Consider the following 23,239-nt stretch of genomic DNA (forward strand, 5'->3'; position numbering starts at 1 on the left):
CGACACACTAGACAGCAGCAAACATCGTTCAACCAATAAATACGTCAACATATTCAACAACCCTAGCAAAAGTAAAGAAAGAAAGAAAGTAAAGAGCGAACTAACTTGCAAGCAAGTGGTATATATAGATATAAGAATCGGAAGAGACAATCAATGCGGGATGAAGTGTACATGGTTGACAATTTGATACACAAGGGCAAGCACGCTTGCCGTTTAACGCTGCGATGGAAGTGGGGGTCGGGGACTTTCGAACTCTAGTGGGTACGATGATAGATCGCTGGTGAGTGCGAGTGTATCAAGGCTGGCACGCTGTCGGGCGTTCGACGAGGGAGCTTGGGAGTTGGATCTATTATTAATTTGGGGGACTGTGCCAGCGTCGATCTGGAAGGGGAAAGACCCCAAACCAGATGATGCTGTCGACAGTTGTGACCCAGTTGACAAGCCCAATGTGCGCCTATCTGGTGGCGGTGGCAGGTTCGATTCAGACGCCAGCGGGTGGTCCTTCGCCTGGGTGCCATTGAATGATTGCTGGGCAAGCGGCGAAGACGGCGGCTGAGTGCTGAATTGTTGTGAACGAGGGGATACGGGAGGAGACCTTAGCGGCCTATCAGAGATGGGAGAAGGAGGGACGAAAGGGAAAGACTCGAGAATGGAATCAGCGCGGGTTGATGTCGCAGACAAGGCGGAGGAGCCTGAGATTCTCTTTGCCTTATCGATATCTTGCGCTTGTGCCCGTGCTTGAGCATGCAAAAGAGCGCGTTGCTGCTGCTCCTCGAGCGTACCCATGGTAGCATTGGATGGAGGCGTGACGAGGCGGCCCATTGTCTGACGGTAGGGTGACTTTGGAACACCGTTAGCACTGATCGGAGGACTAGCGATAGCGTATTGTCCCTTGAGACCGCCCAATCCAACATTGACACGAGTAGCACTCCCTATATCAATGACAGAAGCAGCCTGGGTACTGATGCTGGTGGGCCTACTGTCTCCAGATTTGGTCGACCATGGGAATGTAGGCTCGTCGGGGACCCACAGCGAGCCATTCTCGGATTTGTGATCATCAAAAGCAGTCACAGAGGCGGCGGCAGAAGGGGGGGCAGAATGTTTGTCGCTGAAGGGGTTGCTTTCCATGCTTTCGTCAGCCTCTTTGATTGCTTCTGACGGTCCAAACGACGTAGCCGCCAAGGGGGAACTCAAGGCTGGTCGGGAATTGATAGGCCGTAAACCATCTGTGGAATTGTTGTGTGAACCAGGCGCATTAATCACCTCCGCTTTCACGACGCCAACAACTTGACGAACAGCAGCCTTCGCAGGAGTGATGATCATGGGCGCTTCGTTAAGGAAGTCGCTGGAGTAGCTCGCGTTCGACATGTAAGAGTTTCTGGACGAGACACCTGATATTCCTGATATCCCAGATATTTGTGATCTCGCGTAGGCTCCTGGCTTGAGTTCGTCGCGGGACATGTTAACGTGGTCGAGATTAAGGTTCAAGTCGGGTGATCGTAATGGGCGAACAGGTGATGTCGAACCATCAGACATGCGAGAATTCGAGTCTGGCGCGATGAAAGCAATGGGAATGGCGTTAGTGCCTTCAGTGCCGGTCGTTTGAATGGAATTGGTGTCTTCAAAGGGGTTGTGTGTGATATGCGGGGGGAGGAACTGGGAATGGGCTGGATCGTTCTGTGAACTGGGATCCACGGCGTTGGCAGAAGGGTTTCTGCGGACGCCGAACTCTGCGGCGGAGGGCGACGGCGAGGGCTTTTCAATGGGATCCGGTCGACTGAGGACATCTGCTGCAGATGCAGGCTTGTCAACGACTTTGGGCTCTTCTGCCGACCTTAGTGAAGCGTTTCGACGCCGATACCAGAAGAAAGCGCCAACCACTGCGGCGACAAAAATCAGAGAACCTATGACCGCACCGGCTAAAGCACCCTTGCTTGTCCCCCCGCTTGCCTGCGTCGTATTCTTTGGCTTATCGACGCATTTGAAGGTGCTGCAAGCTTCGCAAACTCTGTGATGATGTGAGTTTCCCGAGTCAGCGACGGAGCATCGTGGAATACATACCTGTTGATGAGAAAACAGTCCTGAGTTGCCACATTGCAGTTGCAAGTGGGTGGAGTGTCGGGGCAGGCAACACAGTTGGCCTGGCGAGGCAGAAGTAGGGGATCAAGATGCATGAGAGGAACGAATAAAGGATTGTGGAAAAGAGCTTGACAATAGGTGATCAATAGAAAGTCGAAGTGGGGGAGTTTTGAAGCGCCTGGTCGCCGTTGCGGGCACCGTGAACGACGGTGAAGGAGGACTCTGACAGTGTGGAAGAGAACTGTGTGACAGAGTGGACGACGGCACCTTGGCGGCCGCGCACAGCATGATTTCTCACTGACACTTTCTCACGATCCTAAACATGGATTCGGATTCCGTTCAAACGCACCAACTACTGGACTTATGAGTATATGTTTTACATCTAGTCGTGCAATAGGCCTATTATAATACGAAACCGCTCCATCCTCCAGCTGTAGTGCACAAAATAAGTCAGAACTTCGCGTGAAACTCTTTTGTCCAAGCCCAAAGTGCTACCCAATTATAATGTGCTCTGCTGGCTTCGAATCACGGGCACACAGGATCTAGAATCGAGCGGCCCATGGTCTCATACTACACGAGGTTTGTTTACAACAACAGCAACTGGTCAGTTGCAGTGAATGATACCATCTATGTTTTGTGTGATCAAGTCATCAGCCGTGGCACTGAGATGAAACATCAACTGACTATGAAGTTTTTCAGCGCAGGTACATGTGCTGCGAACTTCTTGACGCGTTTGACGGTAATCTACAGCAAAACGGCAAGGAGAATAGGTCTATACACAGCAGTGATATGCACCTTATAGCAAACCCATGATGATCGGATGAATATTCACTGCAGTTTAGGCGCATTTCTGTTCCCCGAGCCCACATTGCTTGCACAAAACCGGCAGCGCGATAATGCGGCAGAGAGCAAGCACTCCTAGCCCCTATACGACCCCACACTTTTCAAGGAAGTAACTCGGTGGAGCCGAGTTGGCTCCGGGTACAGTTGGATCTCTCGAACTACCGCCAAACCATGGAGGCCACCGAAGCAGTTTCGGTGACAAACTTGACCTATTCCTACCACCCAGGATCACCGCCATCTCTGCTCGACATCCATTTGAATCTGCCAAGGGGATCGCGAACACTAATCGTTGGTGCCAATGGAGGTGACTCGGTGTCTATAACTCCGCGATTTAAAAGCCACTTACGTGTACGCTATGTAGCTGGAAAGTCTACGCTGCTGCAGATCCTCGCTGGGAAACGGCTGGTTAGCATCGACGGCGCTGATCTCAGGATCAAGGGCAGGGATGTATTTCGCGACTCGCCACCGGGCGTCACATACCTTGGGACCGAGTGGTACGCCCATATGACCGCATCTACATCACCATGCTGTTCTGACTGTCCCCTCGTAGGGCCATGAATCCCGTTGTCAGAGGCGACATTGTAGTCTCGCATTTCCTAGACAGCGTCGGTGGTTATAGACATAAGGAACGACGCGACCGCCTGCTGGATATCCTCGACATTGACCTCGATTGGCACATGCACGCTATATCCGATGGGGAACGCCGGCGGGTTCAACTGTGTTTTGGGTTGATGATAGATTGGGATGTTTTGCTTCTTGATGAGGTACGCTTTGTTCTCTGCCCTTCGTTGCTTGCCGACACTGACATCACATATACAGGTCACCGTGGATCTGGATGTCCTTGTTAGGGACGAGCTACTCCAATTTCTGAAATCAGACAGTGAAGAACGCGGTGCAACGATATTATGTGGGTATTTTCTACCACTGTTGAACCATAGAACCTTCGCCGAATGATGGTTGTTGTGATAGATGCTACACATATATTTGATGGGCTGGGAGGTTTCCCCACGCATATAGCGCACATGCGCTTCGGGTCATTCGTGACGCCGCCCACGCCTTGGCCCATTGCCGACACGCCTACCCGGCCAGGCACCAGCTCGGCGTTGTACAACGTGGCCTTGGAGTGGATTCGCGAAGACCGTGAACATCGCCGTCAGCTTGAGAAAGAGGGCATGAAGAAGAGAGGAGCTAGGAGGGAGCAGGCTGTGCCCTCGAACTCGGAAATATTCTATCGCAAGTAGGTCTTCTTACTTCGTGCTCGTAACACATGGCTAATTGTTCTATGAGGTATGATTATGCTCACTAAATGCAACAAACGAGGTTCAACACCATCTTCCGGTATCCATTGGAGTAGAAATTTTTGTTCACAAGGTTCAACACCACTGGACTACATTAACTCAATCAGTACAGCATCCTTCTGTATCGAATACACAGAACAATCACCATGTTCAGCATAGATTGTAGCAGCTCAAGGCTCTTTCACGTAGCAAATTACACACGTCTCTTTTGTTCGCAACGTTCAGGTCTGGTACTGTACATGCTGAGGAATGGATCCAGCTCCAGCTCAAGTCTGTGCCCCCTTAATATGCATAGGGGCTGGAACCAAGCCCCTGAGAAGTGCGCTTAGGCGCCGAGCAGCCCTCAGTTTTCGTGTCGTAGTCACAGTCACTTCAATTTCACTACAACGCGTCAAGATGGTTGCCGAAATCATAGATCTCACCTACTCATCGAGCCCATCCTCCGACCCTGCCACCTTGACTGCGGACACCACTTCTGCAGACGCTAAACGACCCGCACCCAAAACACCGAAACGGAGTGCTAAACAGCAGAACGGCGAGGCTCGCACTCACCCAACTCCCAAGGGACCGAAAGCTTTGCGACGCGAGAACGAGAGCTCCCAGCAGACTGAATCGAAGACGGAATCAGCCCCGTTGTTTTTCATCGACGTTACACCTATTGTCTTGCAGCCCGCTCTTAAGCCCACGGAATCGAGTCAATCGACTTCGGCGAAGAAATCTGGTGAAGGGTCCCAGTCACAACTACTACTGCCCTCGCATGTTGGATTGGACGGCTCGCAATTTGACCCCCCGAATGCAGAGGGGGAAGATGCTGAAGAAACATTCATCGAATATCTTGACTATGATGATAATCGCAAAGTTCGTTCTTCACACACATTATTGTTGTCTTCTATCTGATGTAACGTAGGTAGGATTGGTACGGTATTTTGAAGAACCAGAGGAAGAAGACGCGCAGCCCGTGAAACCTGTGAAACGCGTGTGTAGGAATTGCGGAGGGAACCATAACGCCTCGGGGTGCAAAGTTATCATAGTACGTCGCATATGGCTAAGGTCATGCTATGGATGCCTCAACCCGTCACAAGTGTTTGATGTGCGGTGCCCGGGATGAGCACACAACACGCCGTTGTCCTATTAGCAAACGCTGCTTTCGTTGCGGCCGCAAAGGCCATGTAATATCAGTGCGTTCCCTCACTCAAACGATTCGCCGATGCCTCACTCAAGTGACTGAAGGATTGCCCGAATCGTGGTGATTACCAGAACTACTGTAACAGATGTGGCCGGTCTAGCCACAAATCAAATGTTCGTCCCTTCCGTCGGTACAGGTTCCCCATCCTTGCTCATGAAGCGGTTAGGATTGTCCAACGCTTTGGCGAATGTATGATTATGTATCAGAAGGGACCCGTGAGCAGATCATGCAGTTCCGTGAATCCTGCCGCGACCTCAACATTGGTGAGGGCGGCGAAGGATACATTGTAAATGACTTGTGGTGTTACAATTGCGGGGAGACTGGGCATTGGGGAGATGTGAGTACCCACGGGCTCACCCTTTGTGTGTTTCTCAAGGATGAGATAGGATTGTGATCTACGAGGCCCAGAGCAAAACGAGGAACCGTCTGCCTTCAGCGAATACAACACCTCGTCCGGGCCGTTCTTCGACGCTAACGCCGAACCAACGTCAGGTCCCTCCCGATCGCGACCGCTCCGAGATTGGGAGAGACCAGACTTCGTCGATCCCAAACTACCTGGCAACGTGGGCAAAGAGGGGCGGAAGAAGGATAGAGCCAAGCTGGAGAAACGGGCGAGAGAGATCGACGACGAGGATGAGGAGGATGATTGGTTCAACAAGGGTGCTAGGAAGCGATCTAGTGGTTCGCGGTCGAAACCCAAGTCGGCTGACGGAGAGAACAGAGGAGCGAATGGTAATGGGAACGGGACCGCGCGGCCGAAAGGGAAGATGCCTCAGATCAGCTTCAAGAACGGCGCGAGGGATTTGGATAGCAAAGTGACTACTACCGCTTCGATGAGTCTCTTGGATCGCATTCAGATGGATGACGATGGTAAGGCCAAGGCTGCGTCCTCCTCTAGATTCAACAACGACCGTGGACAGAGTTCGAGGAATAGGGATAGGGATAGGGACAGAGACGACAGGGAGAGGGACGACAGAGGCCACCGTCATCGGCGAGAAAGCGACTCGTACCGAGGAGGTAGCAAGGGTGGAGGACCACGAAGTCGGGATAAGTCGCGGGACGACCGACAACCACCCACAGGACCTCGGTACAAAGGTGGCTATAATAGATAGTCGACGTACTGTTCATTTGGCATCCAGCTACTTCTCAGTCTGAACCTCTTCAAGAAATCAGAGACAACATGGAATCGTTTCTTGGCCATGCGCATCGCATAGAAACTTAAAATTGTTGCCAAAAACATTGTGATGTGATAGGTACGGATAAATTATGCTACAAGATGCGATGAACTTTATAGTTCATCATGTTGAGGAACTGGGTTTCCGTCCTCATCGATTTCCTCCATTTCAATCGAGACCTTGTCTTTGAGGTGATCTGGTAAGATGATCTTCGCCTTTCCGTCATCTTCCTCAGGGTCCTCTGGAATGAATGGAGGGGGCGCCATCTCTTCCTCAGTAGGGAGCTCAGGATCCACGGGTGGGGCGGGGTTGACTGTCGTATCGGTGGGGGCGGTCTCCGAAACGCCCAAGGAGCGTCGCAGAACTCGGTCGACACGCGAGAAGAATGAGTTGGAGTCGGGGACCTCGAAGCCAGATCGGACGAGGGCGCCGTCGACAAGGATAGACGTAACCTCCTTGAGCTCGTCCTCGGCTTCAAGGTCCCTTTCCTCCTCTTCGGAGGGCAGCTGCTCGACACGACGGAGGAGACCCTCGATCAGTGGTGAACGTGGGTTGATTTCCAGGAGTTTCTGCTTCTTGGCGTACTCGTGGAGCATGAATTTGTCCGTCTCCTTCTTGCCGTTCTGAGCGCCTGGGTTGGAGGTATTGTCGTCAGCAAGTTTCGGGGCCTGTGTTCAGTATGTGGCACTCACTCATCATGCGTTCGACATTAGCGGTGTAACCGTGTTGATCAGCCACAATAGCGCATGGACTCGTTACAAGTCTGTTGGAGATAACAACTGTAGACACACGTGAGTATCCAATTGTGACGAAAGTAACCCGAACAATGTACTCACCCTCCCGAACCTTGTCACCAGCCTCTTTCTTCAAGTAATCCAGGAGCGGCTTGAACTTCTCTTTCGCAGCCTCCATCTCAGCTTTTTCATCCTTCTGCGACTCTTCGTCACCGAATTTCAGGCCAGCTTTGGCGACATCCTGGAAGGGAACTCGCCTGTACAATTGGTGATCAACGAACACAATTAAGAAGTGGTATGAAGCGATTACTCACTTCCATTGACGGATGTTCTGCACCAAGATCTCATCCAGAGGCTCGTTGAGAAGGAGGACTTCGTATCCACGAGCATCAAGTTTCTCGATGAAAACGCTCTTCTTGAGGTCGTCGAATTCTCTGCCCATCTCAGCGAGGTAGAAGATCTACACGTCTGTTAGGAATGCACTAAGCACTAACCCCGGGTTGTTATCTTACCTGCTTCTGGCCTTGCTTCTTGTTCTCCAAGTACTATAAATTGGGGTAACACATTGGTATGGGCATCCTTGGAGTGTGGAAGGCTACTTACCTGGTCAAGCGACAGGCTGTCTTTGTGGTTGGTGTGGAAGCGAGTGAGAGCAGCGAGTTTCTCTCTGTTCTTCGTATCCTCGACAGCGCCCAACTTCAACACAGATCCATAATTCTTTTGGAATCTCTCGAACTTGGCAGGCTCTTCGTCTGCCAGTCTGTTGAAGATGCCGATGAGGTGCTTGATGATGACTTGCTTGACCTGCTTCAAGAAGCGCGTGGATTGAAGAGTTTCGCGGGAGACATTCAACGGGAGGTCCTCCGCTGAAGACGGACAGAAGAATAAGTTAACTGATAGAGGAGAGCAGGGATTGGGAGCATACCATCAACGACGACTCGAACCCAGCTCGCCCACTTGGGTAAACCTTCATCGCCGAGGTCGGACGTGATGAAGACGCGCTTGACCATGAGTTTGATATCTTTGGATTTGCTGGCCAAAGGTTGTTGCCAGTATTGCTCGTCACTATAGCATCATTCATGTCCTTGAGTATCAACTGTGGAAGGCATGGAATATTGGGAGACTGACAGGGAACCAGGAACAAATACAATGGCACGGAAGGAGACACCGGATCCGGAATCTCCAGAGAAGTGGTGCCATGCCAAGGGGCTCTCAACTTCCTTGAAGAAAGCCTTGTAGAAGTTGGTATAATCCTCTGTGACAAACCATCAGCGACGAGTCTAGACACGTATCCGTTAGAAGTACCTTCTTTGACATCCTTGGGATCACTAATGGAATGAATTCAGTAGTGGACAGGGCGGTCAATATTGTCTGCCGCTTACCGCATCCAAATGGGTGGCTGCTCATTCAAGTGCTTCCACTCATCGACTACAACAGTCTTCATCTTGGGCGGAGCTTTCTCTTCTGCCTTTTCTTCCGCGACTTCCTCGATGGTGGCCTCGTCCTCATCCTTGGACTCGGGGGTCTCTTCTGCCGCTGGAGTCGATTCAGCTGCGTCAGCGGGTGGGAGGTCCTGGACGGCATCCTCGTCGGGAACTTCTTCCGTGCGTTGAGTGAAGAGATAGATGGGGAATGCAGACGAGTACGAAGAGTGCTTGTTACTAACAGCAAATGAGTATCGCGTTTATGGTAGCAGCGAAAACACGTACATCAGGTCAGTCAGCCTATCTGCATCCAAGTATTCCAAATCTTCGTTCTTCAAAACGAGAGTAATTTCAGTGCCTCTTCCGAGTGTGTTGCCACGTGGGTCGGGGTAGATTTCGAACGAGCTGTCGTCTGCAGATGAGCTGAAGACGTGTTGGACGGGGTTCGGGTTTTGCGCTGTGGCTGGAGGGAGGGATGCGACGTAGACTCGATCCGCGACCAGGAAACTACTGTAGAAACCGAGACCGAAGGCACCGATGAGATTCCCTGTGCCAGTCGCGTCGCTGTTCTCCGCGCGAGCAAGGAAGTCAGACGTGCCAGACTTTGCGAGCGTACCCTGGATATGCATATTAGTGATTGTTCGAAAACAACGAAGGCCGTGGGCGTACCAAGTTGGTTGTCAACTCCTCTGGGGTCATGCCAATACCAGTGTCCGAGATGATGATACGGCCAGGCTGGTCGCCTTCTGGTTTTACAAGCTTGAGGGTGATGTTCAATGGGTTCGAGCCATCCCATATCGACTTGTCCTTGAGTGATGTGAGCCGGAGTTTCTCGATCGCGTCGTTTGCGTTGGAGATCAGTTCCCGAATAAAGATATCCCTTGGTCATAACTCGTATCATTCGCTTTGGTTCCAGCAAGCGACAACCTACTTGTGCGAGTACAAACTAGGTATACAAGTTAGCTTTACCGTCACGCCGGAGAAAGCACATAAACCTCACCTGTTGATGACAATTTTACGAAGGCGGGCGACGTCGCTCTACACATTGGTTAGTCTTGGACTCTCCTCACAGAAATATGGCCGCTCACCTGGTAATTATGTTTCGCTTTTGGTGCCTCAGTATTCAGTTCTTGACTGAAAACATACGGCGTAGAGGCGGTCAAAGCCAAAACGAAGGCACGAAGGAGCCGCATACTGCAATGGCTGAACTACAAAGCCTATAACTCCACTCTGGACTCGACACAACGACAATTAAGAAAGGTAAGGATGAATGGTGAGCTTTACGGGATATATAAACGCTGACTGACGTGTCAGAGCGTGTCACCCTTTACAGGGGGAATGTCCGAAGCGGTTCCCATCTCCGGGAGGGGTGTTTCCCACTGAGAAGGAACGTCCGAGATGGGAATCAAGTTAACGGTTCTGCAAGCGACGTGTCAAGCCATGATGCTCTGGTGCATGGTGTAGTTAGCAGTCAAGTAAATCGTCGATCACGGATAATATTTGCCAGCGTAGCCCGTGAACAAAGCAATAGCGTTACAAAACAATGTATATAGTAGAGGTCCTTCAACATTCTTCAATCGTCAACCTGCGTGTACGGATAATTTTGGAGCTGATAAGTTTGCTAGGTACTCCTGTGAGGGCAACACGGTGGTGAGAACGGTATATGGAGGAATAAAACATGATTCTTACCCTGACCCACTGCACACGCTGTTCTGGCACATGATCAAACATCATATATCGTTTGTCGTTCTGGCAAGTGAGTCGGATCAAAACCGGAAAGACATGGAAATTCATGGAACACTTACTCGCAACACCTTCTCTATGTCACTGACGTCGATGTTCTTTGCCAATACTTTCATATCCACCTTGCCACCGAAAGCTTCACCCTCATCTTCACCAATTTCATCTGCTTTAACACCCCCATCCACACCCTCGCCACCAATTTTTCCTAGGCGGCCCCAAAACTCGACGAATGAGTTCTCTGCCATCATCTCATCGAAGTCCCGCCGCGCTTCTGCCGTCCGATCGCGTTGCCACCTTTGGAACTCCTGCTCTAAGGAATCGATGCTTAGCCCTAATTTTACCGCTGGGAGGGTGGTTAGTATCTCAGAGACAGGCAGGGCGGTGAATTTTGTGGCCAATGTTGGCGCGTGAGTCCGAAATAAGTCGTGTAGACCGGTCGTATATTTGCTTGCAAGCCGCTCAATATGCTGATGGAAGAGGAGGAGCTGTTGGTTTAGAGGTAATGGCGAATTAAGGAAGCGAGGGTCTGTTTTGAGCTGAGGAAGGACAGAATCCCAAGAAACCTGTCAAAAGGTTGTGAGATATATGTTCAAGGATGAGCATTCGCCGTACCGTCGGGTCCCTGATAGCGTCAACGAGCATCGAGCTGTTGACAAAGAAGAATATCACGTTGAGCGCCATAAACGTCTGGCACGGAGAAGTAAGTAAAGGGCGCACATGTATTCACGTTCGCCTTCTTCCTTCGATAGCCCCATCCTGGAACGACCGATCTCAGCTTCTACGCGCCCTCGTTCAGTTCTGACTTTCTCTTCCCGTTCTTTCACCGCTTTCTCCTTTCGCTCTTTCCGCTTTCTTGCAGCGTCTACCTCATCTTCTAGTTTGTCATCGTCCCCCGCAACTAGGTCACCTGTGGTGCTTCCCGAACCCGAGTTCCACTTGCCAGCTTTCAGGTATGTGTTGAAGAGTCCCTCTCGCAAGGACGAAGACCCAACAGCGTCGTATCTTTTATCCTGAACAAGTTTCTTTTTTACCTAGATATGTCGTTAGCAATGATAGGTAGGTAGGACCACGTAGCAAATACCTCTTTCCAGACGGATTGCTCTGTAATACCTCCGTGTTCCTTCAATAAGACGAAGAAATCTGCCTCGGCTTTCTGTGCAGCGGCACGCTTCTCTAACGTAGTTGAACAAACTGGCAACAAGGATCACAGACGACTCACTTTCACCCAGATCCTTGATGTATTCACGAAACCGCTTCTCCCTTTCCTTGTCATCTCTCCCCCATCCATAAAAGCGCCGGTCCTTCTTCCAATTTCTGCGGAATTCCCCCCAACTAGTTCTTGTGCTCTTCACCTCTTCGACAAGAAGCGCGTTGAATTCTGCCATGGGATCCTCCTTCTCCTTCCTAACATGAGACTGCCGAAGTTCGCGCGCGCGATCCCTGCAATACTCGTCGAAGGCTTCCCGACGCGCCGAAACTGATGGCAAAAGCACATATCGAGGGTCAGACACGAACAAAGGGAGGCAGGTGTCCCAAGGGTGTAAAGGATTTATATTCTTTTCGCGGAGGAGTGTCTATGAGAAATGTCAATATAGATATTGGGGCCCTTGATTGGATATGTTCACCTTGAATAGCGCCTTAGCTTCGTCAAGAGATAAATCCACACGTTCGGGCATAACGATCTGTGGTTGTTCCTTGGCTTTCTTCGCCTCTGCTTCTGCTTCATCTCTCATACGAGTAGCCTCTTCCTCCGCCCTCTTCCTCTCTTCCTCAGCTTCAGCCGCCAACTGTGCTGCAGCTTCCCTCTGCCAATCCTCTTCCTCACTTTCGTCCTCGTCTTCATCTTCCTCATCCTGGACTCTGGGCTTCTTCGATATGACAATTTCATCCATAGGTTCCGGGCTCTCAGCTTTACGCTTCACCATCCCCGCGACCTCCGACTTGATCCTTTCAACCTCCCGCAGCCGTTCCTGCTCTTCCGTCTTCGCTACGGATTCTGCTTCTCTAGTTCTTCCTTCCTCTCCTTCCTTATCCTCCAATTCAAGCGCAGCCACGGCATCTTTAATATCATCTGGAACGGTCCATACGCTCTTTTTATCCGTTTTGTTAGTATAAAAAATGTTCCCCTCCGTCGTCTTCACACGTATCCAGTCGGTTCCCGGTATTGGTGTCTTAACCAGAGGCTTCTCTTTCTTCTGCTTTTTTGAGGTCTCGGCTTGCGAAGGAATGGGTAACGGCCGGACGTACGTGGACTCTTTGGTGATAGCATTGTAATAATACGACTGACCCCCGGGAGCTATAAGTCTATTAGTGGCATATATCTCTCTGGACTGCACTCATACCCAAATGTTGCGACCAACCAGGAGGCAGCGGTTGCAGCCCCGGTGGTCCTGTGAACGGTGGTGGTGGTAATGACATTTGAGCAGCAATTAGGCGCCCATACGGCGACCTGTAGTTTCCTTTTTAAGGCAACGTTGATAACCCCTTCAAGTTCAACTTTTCAGCGCACTCCAGTATGCCGTGATCCCTGGAAGTACGCCAATAGAATAATATACCCCGCCCGCACTTCTGCTAATAATAACCGTTTGTTTTCTCATGAAATCCTCATGGATCTAGTGGAACGCGAGCCGTAGAGGTACATCCAATGTGCATCGGCTTCAGCATTGCACTACTACGGAAGTGACCTCACCCCATGATCATTCATGTGGGGAAAGGGTGGGCCTTTATCATCAAAGCTACCAAATACAAAATTGAGTTAAAGACGCTATCAGCCAGCAAGGCCCTTCCCTTCCTCCCCCCCGCGTTACCACTTCGATGTCCTTCCAAGAAAGTGACCACAGAGCGCTAACAAAACGTATCTTGTGGAAATTAGACTGCCGAATATTACCTCCTTTGGCTCTCGTACGTTGGAGCTGCAGATGTATTTTCTCACCGAACTCCGTACTGACATACCGGTAGTTGTGGCTAGCGAACTTCATCGACCGAAGTAACATTGGCAATGCTAGGTTGTCTCCTATTTACTTCCCTACAAAAAACCGCACTGACTTTAGTGTTTAGAATTGCTGGGCTGGAGCGGGATCTTGGGCTACACGGCAACCAGTTCAACACCATACTAGCGGGTAAGTATACGGATCGGCATGTCTTTTGTACGACACTTACCTCTCACAACAGTCTTCTATGCATCGTAATGTGGCGTACATTTTCCTAAACATACTCACCACTCATCGCTTTATTAGCTACATTATCGTAGAACTCCGTAAGTCTACCGAGTTGGAGAATCATTCAATTCACGAGACTCAGGTTCATCTAGCATCTAATTGGGTCATCCAACGTGTGGGAGCGAATCGCTGGATCCCTCTCCTCGTATGTCTGTGGGGCGTCGTGACCACTTTGACAGGTCTCGTACAGAACTTCGGCGGTTTGGTGGCGATAAGGATGTGCCTCGGTCTATGCGAAGGCGGTCTGTTGCCGGGGATGGTTCGTTGATTCTAAGATCGTACCATGGAGCCGGGTCTCATGTGAATCGAATATAGATCCTTTATCTCAGCACCATTTACAAGCGACATGAACTTCAGTTACGGTGAGGTCATGTGCTGTACTCTACTGGAAATTCTGCTCACGATTATGCGGCTAGGGTTGGCATATTCTACGCCTCTGGTGGGCATTGTTCGCTGACAATTACGAATCAATCACTCATTGAGATTTCGAAGCCTCTTTATCCGGTGCTTTCGGTGGTGCGTTATTCCTCCGATCAAGTTGTTGCCGTAAGTTTGAAAGGACTTCGGCAGGCCTCCTCGCTACTGCCATCACTAGGATGGAAGGCGTAGGTGGCTTATCAGGCTGGCGTTGGATATTCATACTGGAGGGGATTGCTACTGTCATCCTTTCGATCGTATCAGCCGTTTTCCTTCCTGCTAATCTCGAGTCGGCAAAGTTCCTCACCAAAGAAGAAAGAACTTTCGCAAGTAAGTGGGCAGCTTCCTTAACAAGCGCGAAGGCTTCCAATTATATATTCGAAGCTGACGCCCAATTTAGCACGGCGGTTCCGCATGGACGAATCCATGATATCGGCTGACGCCATTCCGGTGGAGAGGGATACTCATGAGAAGGAAGATACGATTCAAACACTAGAGTCTTCGCCGAAGGAAGTGTTTGCAACACACTGTGTTGAAGAATTTGAGTGGCGAGAAGTAATGAGAGGTACGGATCACTTCTCCTTTGCTTGTTACTCCAAGTGATCTAAATTATCAAGGAGTGACCGACATCCAGACATGGTGCACCGGGCTGGCGTACTTCGGACTCATTGTCAGCCTGTATTCCTACTCCCTATTTTTGTAGGTTCTATTCATATTATCTTTCCAACACACCGCTGATTTTATTATTAGGCCAACCATTGTCGCAGGACTCGGATACTCAGGCGGGCAGGCACAGTTGCATACCGGTGAAGATTGCTGCCGCTTCTCTGTAATTGTTTGGTTCCTTACTGGCCGCCTGTAACAGTCCCACCATATGTTCCTGCCGTCGTTCTCACAGGTATGCTTCCATCATGGCATGTCGGCGGCTTGGGTTCAATGCCCTTTTTTAGTTATTGTAGCTATCATGAGCGATAAGCTCAAGTGGAGGGGACCTTTCATCCTGATTTGTCTCCCCCTTGCAATCATTGGTGCGTACGCCTTCAGATTGTCGGATTGTTCTAATGTTTACATTTATACAGGATACATTGTCGCTATCACTGCGCAAACGAACACTGGGCGATATGCTGCGGTCTTCTTAATGGCTGCCGGAGTGTGAGTTTTTTCCTCTTTTCTGGTGTTCTGCCGACGGAGATGCTCATTTCGTCATCCGCAGATATCCATCTGCTCCCTGTATCTTGTGGGTTTACTTACCTCGAATTCGTGAATACCGCCTAAATTGTCATTCCAGATCGATCCTACCTAACAATAGTAGCGGACATTATAAGAAGGCAACGACCACTGCGGTAAGACTATTACACATATCAACTGACCAACTCCTCATTTGTATCCGTTCTTCAGCTGCAGCTCGCTATTGCAAACACCGGGTATTGCATAATCTTTTCGTCCATTGAGACATTACTAATTACTAATGAATCGATGCTGCCCGTAGCGGATTCGTCGCCACATTTAGCTACACGAGCGGTAAGCAAGACTTCTGATTCGCGGTCTCTGAAAATGCCTGATGCAGAGAAGATCAAGCGCCCAAATACATTCGAGGTCATAGCATCTCACTCGGCTTCCTCATCCTAGCATGGTTGCTGGTTGCGGTCAATGTGTATGTTTCCTCATATTGGGAGTGTGTTATATGGCCCTAATAATATTGAATAGATCGTACTGCATGTGGGAGAACAAAGCACGAAGAGAGGGACGCCGCCAATGTAACATCGAGGCATACGAAACCCTCCGGCATGCAGGAAAGACTAAGGCGCCGATAGGGGATCGCCATCCTGAATTCCGGTTCACTCTATGAAATGTGTGTATAATTGGACCGAAGATGTAACTTGGATGTACACTTGTAGGGAGATTATGTTTAGGTTGTGTGACGAATACATATGAGCTATCGTTACAAGTAGATCGTAAAGTATGCAGCAGCGAGCGGCGAAATGAATGTGGCGCCAATCAACCAAATATGAAACTCGAACGGTAGAACCTGCGCAGCGGAATGGTAAACATACGACTCGAGAACAGGGAAGAACTCACTTTTTGTTAAGCTGATACAAGAACTGGTTGAGATTGACTTTGACGATGCCATTGAATAGTGAGTACGAAGATCGATTGTCAAAGCGAGCCTGAAGGAGATCCTCCAGCCGAATGTCTTCGCCTGCAAGCCTTGAAGTGATTCCGTGAATGGTGGATTCAAGAAGGAGATTGAAGACACCGGGAGTATTTGACGAGATGATGAGATGGATCTTATCAAACTGCCGCGGTGAGTACTGGTCAACAGACAGGAGAATGGCCTTTTCGTAAAGATCCTTCGCCGTGTACAGATACGATCCAAATTGGGGAGCTTGCCCTGACCGCTGGAGATTGCGAAGATGCGACCACTGCTTCGTGAAAGGGACAACCCAACCGCTCTTGCTGATTAAGACATTAGACAAGCAGAACTAACCTTGAAAAATCAAACTTACGCTTTCCCTTTGGACATCGTGCTTATCGCGCTCTCGACATAACTGTGATAGCTGTTGATCTGCTCTTCATAGTTTCGCTTGCGCTCGGACAAGTCTGTGAGTGCTTGGTTCATGTTCTCCATTTCCTGTTGACGTTGCAAGCGCTTCCGATGTTTACTTCGAACGTCAACAGCGATCGCATTTAGGATGCCTTGAAATCCGTCATTCCGTGTAATCTTCCCTAGGGTCTCCAGGTCCAGAAGGAAAGATATTGTTAGAGCTTTGACCGCAGCGAATTTCAACCTAGGGTTGGGTGAGAAAAAAGGGGGGAGAGCGTCAGAAAGGGAGCTTACGAGCGTATGTCCTCCAAACGGTAAGTACCATCTGCCCCAGAGGTAGACGGCATACGACGGTCAATGTTACGAACTTGCTCATTCTCCATCTCATGGTCCAAAACCTCTTCCCAGCGTTGTTCGTCCACCTCGTTGACAGGTCGCATAAGAGCCTCGACTAACTCTTGAGCTGGCTGGACACGGAGAATGGCAAGGACACCACGTTTGGCTTGAACCCAAAGAGCCTTCTCTTTTGCCTCAGAGTCTGAGTTGATGTTGATAAATACTGTAGGCTTTGGAAGGACGTTGGCTTACCCTCAACATGAGCAAACCGGTTCGTTAGTTCCAGTGTGATAGCTTGATCGCGGGCATCTTTGAGTTCATCGTTAAGATGGGGGACGCCATCTAATTCACTGATGATCACTCGCAGGGTGTCATCAGAACTCGGCGCCTATTCGAGACATTAGCTAAACAACAAACGAGAGACGGAATCACTGACGAGATGTTCCAAGTGTTGGGAAAGCAGTCCATGTATCGTATATATCTCATTTGGGGAGATGTAGATTGGCTTTGGCTGTGCAGTGACGTCGAGGAACTCGTGAGCATGGAACGTAGATTCGGCGTCGGCCACGTCGGCAACTATTGAATGCGTCGGTCATGAACAAGATGAGCCGATCTGACCACGAACCTTCCAATAGCCAGGAGGTCATCTGCCCAATCGCCTTACTGACATACCCATTGATAGGAATATAGCTAGGTGTGTCTTCAGTAAATTCTCGGCCATGAGTTATCTGTGTCAATATCTTGGAGATCTGGGCTAAGTTCTTGCGCGAGCCAATGTCGATTGTCTTCCCTACGATCTCGAAGGTTTCCGGTGTGCTGAAAAAGTAGATGAATATAGCGTAATGATACGTACGCTAGTATTTATCACATACATGATCGCAGGATTGATATATCGATAGTATATCAACCGAGCCACGCAGGCTGCATAAGACTCCTCTGAAGCACCAGGGAATCGCTCCTAGAATGAACCATTAGCTGGAGGAAGAAGGACCGCTGGATTGCAAAGACGTACTCGGACAGCGCTCAAGGTCTCCCTCGCAAGATATCGCATGCTATAAGGCATCTTCTTGGTCGAAGCGGTGAGAGCAGTGACGAAGGCCTCTGTCCACCATTGCAACACTTGGAGATCTGGTTGACTTTAGCCACTTTTCAACCCAAGGCGGAGAACTGGCTTACGCCTGATGTACTCTGTTCTTGTAGCAGGATCGTTCAAGGCTTCTCGAAATGGTAAATCTTTGCGGACGCCGCTCGGCACTCCTGATTTGAGTTCCTCAACATCGATTCTGGTGCGATGAATCTTCTGACTGTTAGCTAGACAGGCTGAAACAAATGTAGAGTCCTTACAAGAGATGGGTCAGCCTCAAGATCAAGGTCTTCTGTATCGATGACTTCGCGAATGACGGCCTGCAGGGTATCCCGAACATAAATCACTTGCTTCCGCCGCACGTAATGCACCGCGATGTTCATGTACATCGGGTGACCGGTAACAACATCCTCAATGGATGATGCAGCATTCACTTCATCTCGAATCGCATGCTAGACCCGAAGCGTAAGTACCTCGCAAACAGATCATATGAGCGAGTGCATGCGAACCTGGAACACTTTGAGAAGTAAATAATCCTCTCTCCGATCTTGACCATAACCGAACAACGTCAGAACAACGCGCTCGGTGAACTTCCTGTTTTCCTCGGAAATTTCTTCGGCAGACAGCTCTGTGAAAAGGCGGCTGAGATAATCGCCCCTGGTCTGTAGGAGGTAGAAAAGTTGCTGATACAGCTCGAGTTTCCTTTTCGCCTCCCGGTCAAGGCTCGCAGCTCCTGAAAATGGGTCGCTATGTGCTGCTAAGAGGGATGTGCGCGCAGCATGAACTGCAGCGGAATCTCCGCCAAGACGTCGTCTAGCTTTCAGAATTTCTTCCAGACTTTTGGCGTTGTCGACGACCAGGGCAATCTTCACGTCCAAATCATTCAGATCGGTTTCCAAAACTTGGTTCTCCCTTATGCTCTCGACGACCCTCTTTCTGAGCCTTTCGACCTTGATCTCATCTTGGAAGTCGGCTTCTGAGTCATCAAGAAGGTGAACGAAATTCTTGATTGTGCCAGTCGTAACATTGGTGCCCATTGTTAGCTGGCGGTATTGTTCCCTTGTTTCCTTGGCACGGAAAAGGGATTGGATCTTGACCACCTTGGAGAGATTGACGCGGAAGTACTCCATTTTGGCACGGAACTTCTTGCGGAAGAGCGTCCCTCTGAGCATTGCTTGTAGGATAGTCGCAACTGGGTAGCTGCTCCTCAGATGGTCTCTCCAAGCACGATATTCCAGGCGCACGAGAGCGCCTCGTGTGGCAGCTTGTAGGCCAACCATTTCTGGATAATGGAATTCCAGTTCTCGGTGTAGTTCCTGATGTCTCTTCCGCGCCAATGCAGCTCGAGCGCGAGCCTGGAAGCTATTGACGGCGACGATAGTCTTCGCTTGTCCGAGAGCCTTCTGTAAGTTGACGTGTTTCTGGTGTGCCAACTTCGCTCGAGCACGGGCTTGAAGGCCAACGAGCGTAGAAGTGGCGCGCCGTAGACCGCGAATCAGCGCCAGGAGTCGTTTCTTGGCTAAAAACGTTCTGGCGGCGGCTTGGATGCGAATAATGACATTCGTGACGTCTTCAAGTTTAGCTAGTTGGTTGCGGAAGCGCCTTCGTGCTAGCAAAGCCCGACATTGCGCCTGCACACTTGCAACACTAGGCTCGGTACGCTTGAGTAAGGCATGGAGTCGAGCTACTCTTCGTCTTGCCAAGGCGCCTCTCGCATGGGCCTGTAGACCTACGACTGAACGATGAACGAGGGGTATCGCGAACGTTTTCGCAATCTCGTTGTGCGCCTTTTGCGCGATGCGGGCACGTGCGATGGATTGCAACTTGGTGACCGAGACATTACTCTTTCTGAGAGCTGCCTTGAGTTTAGCGAAGCGCCTACGTAGGAGTATGCCTCGAAGTTGTGCCTGTACCTTGACTACATGCGGGACCGAGGCCTTGATACGGCGCACCTTCAAATACCATTGTTTGCGAAAAAGCCCGCCACGGGCCGTAGCTTGCACAGATATGATCCAAGGGAGTAGCTGCAATTGCGATTGTCTGTGCTGGGCCCGAGCCCTTCTTGCTAACGTTCCCCGGAATTGGGCTTGGAGTTTGACTACATATCTGTCGGCCAATCGCATGCGCATTTGGAGGTTGGTTTGAGCTTTGCGAGCGAGGAATCCTCGGAACAGAGATTGTGCGGCAATAATCGAATCTTCGTTTTCCATAAGTAATCGGTCGCGTCCTATCGAGACTGATATGAGATTGCCCTGCCAACAACGTTTAGACTAGGGTGACATACGCTCTTCCTCAGTCTCAACTTCCACCTCTGGCTCTTCATTGATCTCTTTTGCGAGTTCGCGCTGAATGTCGCCGAAGTTAGGCATGGGCACACCCGCATCAGAAAGACCCTTCTGTGTCTTCTGTAGTTGATCATCGGAGAACTTGAGGTGACCATACAGGTTACCTATCCGTTCTGCCATTCCACGGCGAGCAAGAAGATGACTATAGGAATGGTTCAATACGGCTGAGACCTAAGGGGAAACAGATATACCTCAACGCATGGATGCAGTAGACAACTTTGGGAAGGTTCTTCTTCTCGTAAAGATCGGTCAGCTCAAAAATAAAGCACTACGATTTGAGATTCATCAGGTTGTATCTTTCGAACAAGGAACCAAACACCATACCTCTGGGAGTCCAATCTCCCGGACAAAATTGAAAAATATATTGATGTTGTCCGAATGCCGGAAATCCAGCTTGGGCGCCTGAACCATGGGTTACGACGATTATTCCTAATAAAATAAGTTCACTTGCCTCATAAATCCTCCTAACCACGCTCTCCCCTTGGAACACCCTCACCAACTTCGCCAACACGACACCATTTCTCAGCCCTTCTTCCATCTCCACAACACCAAATCCAAGCTCTTCGCCAAGACATCCTTCAATCCACTGCTGAGCCTCACCAACGTGGCATAGATACTCGTAAGCCTGAATGTGTTGCCTCTCAACATCAGCCCATGTCCCTCGTAGCAGTCTGGCAGATGGGAGGGGCGATGTGGGAGTACTCGGAGCCGCATCCTTAGCCAGACGACGCCGACCTGGAATCCCAACCACATCGGTCGCGCTGACTGGCGCCGGATCAACAGTTAGTTGACGGCGCACAGGGGACGATGCCTCTTCTTGACCCCAATCCCTCATCCTCCTCTCCCTCTTCTCTCTGCGGCTAGCTCGGTCCTCTTCATCCTTCTGTTCCGTTGTCCTCTGTTCCTCTAGCCAATGTTCGTCCCCGTCTCCACTTGCTATACGGGGCAAATGCCGACCAAGCTTCCGTCCTGTACCGAGGTTACTCCCATACAAGGAAGCTTTCTTCGCCACATACGAACTACGGTAAGGCGTTGGAGACATGACCGATGAAGACGGTGGGGGTGTTTCATCGTTCGTCACCTTTGAGCTCGTTGCGGAGGAGAAGCCGGCACTAGAAGAGGGCCTTGAGTAGCTTTTAATAGGTGACGGAGGTGCGGCTGTATAGGGTGACCCATAGAGGGATGTAGGGCGCCTCGAAAGGCTAGGTGCTGGAGACAGCGCTGCCGCAAATGTATCTTTGGTGGCGGGCCTCTGCCAACTTAGTGGAGGTGTATCTGTGGAGGAAGGTGTGGATGTATCTTTGGCGGGAGATCTCTGCCAACTGGGTGGCAGTGTATCCAAGGCACTAGGAGGGGCAGCGGAGTCTTTGGTAGGAGACCTCTGCCAACTGGGGGGTGGTGTATCTACAGTATTCGATCGACGATACCGAGCGGGTGGTGATGATTTCTTGAGCCCTAGACCAAAGACATTCTCCGTACCTGCGCGTGAAATAGATGAAGGTGTGACAGGTGAAGGGGGTACGGCAACCTGGCTCGTCGTTCGGGGTCTATACCCCGAACTGGACGATGATGCCAATGACGAAGTAAACGAACTCGGGATATGTATCTGTTGTACTGGCCTTCCCAGGATACCAGGGCCAGATTCGACGGTAGCACCCGTGTTATTGGGCGACAAGGGAGAAGCTACAATCGGCGATGGCATTGTGCGGCGCTTCATGTACGTTGGAGTCCGGAAGACGTCTTCGTCGGGTTGGTTCTTGGGGGGCGGCGTTGGGGGCCGATCATCATCATGCTTCAAGCTCGAGCCCGACCCTATACGGTTCGTATCCGGTGTATACGAGCTCCGATAATCAGACCCCATCTTCGTCGGGGAAGCCGATCGCGGTATGTGTTGAACCTCGTCTGTTGTCTCAGTCTTTGCCCGTTCTTCCCACTTGCGTATAGCATCCAGGCTATGTCCAACACGGTGCGTAGGCGTCCATCTTCTCGTATTCGTCGGGGTGCCGTTCGATGACCCTGTGAGATTTGAAAGCAAGTCTTTGTGTGGTGTCGAGTTGTTGCGCGATATAGAGCCTGCACGCGAGCTAGTGCGTTCCAAAAGACGTGTTTGATACGCGAATGGACCAGTAGAGTCGGACCTCGTCAGCTTTGGTGAGTTGTTGTCCATGTCGCGTAAGAGGTCATGAATGTCGTGAACAGCGTAACAGTAACCGTATAACTGAAGGTTCAAGCAGTTGATGGCCTCTGAGGAAGCCCAAATTGGGCTGATCACGTGATACTCCTTAAGGATCAGGGGCACCATTGAACTACCACATCTTTGGTACCGAAGCTCAGCTGCAAATCCTTGGGGACCTGATGAGATAACTAGGTACTGTACTGAGAAACCTCAGATGTACGGTGAACTAATATGTGCACGTAGTAAAGTATAACATAATGAGGGAATCTAACATGGGAATGGTAATTACCTTTACAAAGGAATGGCCCCCAGGCAGCTGAGGTGGAGATGGCCCGACTTGGTTGCATGCTCTATGATGATGCCAGGTATTGACCTTTCCTCGTCGCCAATGTCATATGAACACCTACTGTAGTTTCAACTCTTGTTATTTGTCAAGAAATATACAACTGATATTGAACTGTGTTGCCCTCACATATACTTTTTTGAGTTCCAGAGGAGCGCCATGATTTGCTGTGGCCACATTCACCTATTCAACAACCAAGGTACCTTAATCTCCAGATGCAATCCTTAATCTGAATCGTCCTGACCGTCCTACACTGACCCCTGTAGCTAGGGGCTCACAAAGGGGTTGATTAG

At 50.3% G+C, this 23,239-nt stretch overlaps 7 protein-coding genes across 7 annotated transcripts; 3 read left to right on the plus strand and 4 right to left on the minus strand.

The window, feature by feature from the left end:
- Nucleotides 1–213: 213 nt before the first annotated feature.
- PC9H_005364 (uncharacterized protein) lies at nt 214–2,174 on the minus strand (the record flags this gene model as incomplete). The annotated part of the gene is made up of 2 exons (XM_036774937.1): nt 214–2,008; nt 2,062–2,174. The coding sequence occupies 2 exons, from the start codon at nt 2,172–2,174 to the stop codon at nt 214–216; spliced, it is 1,908 nt and encodes a 635-aa protein (XP_036633439.1).
- Nucleotides 2,175–3,093: 919 nt separating this feature from the next.
- On the plus strand, nt 3,094–4,228 carry CAF16 (CCR4-NOT regulatory complex component; the record flags this gene model as incomplete). The annotated part of the gene is made up of 6 exons (XM_036774938.1): nt 3,094–3,226; nt 3,284–3,416; nt 3,473–3,686; nt 3,742–3,829; nt 3,892–4,159; nt 4,210–4,228. 6 exons carry the CDS (start codon nt 3,094–3,096, stop codon nt 4,226–4,228), a joined length of 855 nt encoding a protein of 284 aa, XP_036633440.1.
- A 388-nt stretch (nt 4,229–4,616) lies between these two features.
- On the plus strand, nt 4,617–6,620 carry PC9H_005366 (uncharacterized protein; the record flags this gene model as incomplete). Its single annotated transcript, XM_036774939.1, has 6 exons — nt 4,617–5,078; nt 5,128–5,250; nt 5,451–5,519; nt 5,573–5,743; nt 5,793–6,493; nt 6,557–6,620. The coding sequence occupies 6 exons, from the start codon at nt 4,617–4,619 to the stop codon at nt 6,618–6,620; spliced, it is 1,590 nt and encodes a 529-aa protein (XP_036633441.1).
- Nucleotides 6,621–6,694: 74 nt separating this feature from the next.
- Nucleotides 6,695–9,932, minus strand: PC9H_005367 (uncharacterized protein; the record flags this gene model as incomplete). Its single annotated transcript, XM_036774940.1, has 15 exons — nt 6,695–7,212; nt 7,274–7,360; nt 7,418–7,572; nt 7,630–7,775; nt 7,828–7,860; nt 7,919–8,181; nt 8,241–8,380; nt 8,444–8,570; nt 8,621–8,643; nt 8,698–8,976; nt 9,025–9,356; nt 9,409–9,619; nt 9,671–9,685; nt 9,740–9,777; nt 9,828–9,932. The coding sequence occupies 15 exons, from the start codon at nt 9,930–9,932 to the stop codon at nt 6,695–6,697; spliced, it is 2,472 nt and encodes an 823-aa protein (XP_036633442.1).
- Nucleotides 9,933–10,319: 387 nt separating this feature from the next.
- On the minus strand, nt 10,320–12,900 carry PC9H_005368 (uncharacterized protein; the record flags this gene model as incomplete). The annotated part of the gene is made up of 9 exons (XM_036774941.1): nt 10,320–10,370; nt 10,429–10,488; nt 10,545–11,045; nt 11,095–11,128; nt 11,200–11,513; nt 11,564–11,655; nt 11,702–12,056; nt 12,108–12,778; nt 12,825–12,900. 9 exons carry the CDS (start codon nt 12,898–12,900, stop codon nt 10,320–10,322), a joined length of 2,154 nt encoding a protein of 717 aa, XP_036633443.1.
- Nucleotides 12,901–13,296: 396 nt separating this feature from the next.
- Nucleotides 13,297–15,746, plus strand: PC9H_005369 (uncharacterized protein; the record flags this gene model as incomplete). The annotated part of the gene is made up of 21 exons (XM_036774942.1): nt 13,297–13,383; nt 13,441–13,487; nt 13,540–13,601; nt 13,654–13,666; nt 13,719–13,738; nt 13,793–13,959; nt 14,016–14,062; nt 14,117–14,139; nt 14,193–14,216; nt 14,271–14,447; nt 14,518–14,682; nt 14,735–14,816; nt 14,868–14,923; nt 14,983–15,015; nt 15,068–15,145; nt 15,197–15,269; nt 15,331–15,354; nt 15,406–15,460; nt 15,516–15,541; nt 15,607–15,638; nt 15,685–15,746. The coding sequence occupies 21 exons, from the start codon at nt 13,297–13,299 to the stop codon at nt 15,744–15,746; spliced, it is 1,353 nt and encodes a 450-aa protein (XP_036633444.1).
- Nucleotides 15,747–16,115: 369 nt separating this feature from the next.
- On the minus strand, nt 16,116–22,594 carry PC9H_005370 (uncharacterized protein; the record flags this gene model as incomplete). Its single annotated transcript, XM_036774943.1, has 16 exons — nt 16,116–16,146; nt 16,197–16,574; nt 16,625–16,906; nt 16,957–17,200; nt 17,251–17,386; nt 17,435–17,574; nt 17,624–17,814; nt 17,871–17,956; nt 18,011–18,126; nt 18,175–18,295; nt 18,343–18,534; nt 18,592–20,309; nt 20,367–20,569; nt 20,619–20,695; nt 20,752–20,829; nt 20,879–22,594. The coding sequence occupies 16 exons, from the start codon at nt 22,592–22,594 to the stop codon at nt 16,116–16,118; spliced, it is 5,709 nt and encodes a 1,902-aa protein (XP_036633445.1).
- Between the last annotated feature and the right edge of the window lie 645 nt (nt 22,595–23,239).

The sequence above is a fragment of the Pleurotus ostreatus genome (assembly GCF_014466165.1).
Source record: "Pleurotus ostreatus strain PC9 chromosome Unknown scaffold_3, whole genome shotgun sequence".
NCBI lineage: Eukaryota > Fungi > Basidiomycota > Agaricomycetes > Agaricales > Pleurotaceae > Pleurotus > Pleurotus ostreatus.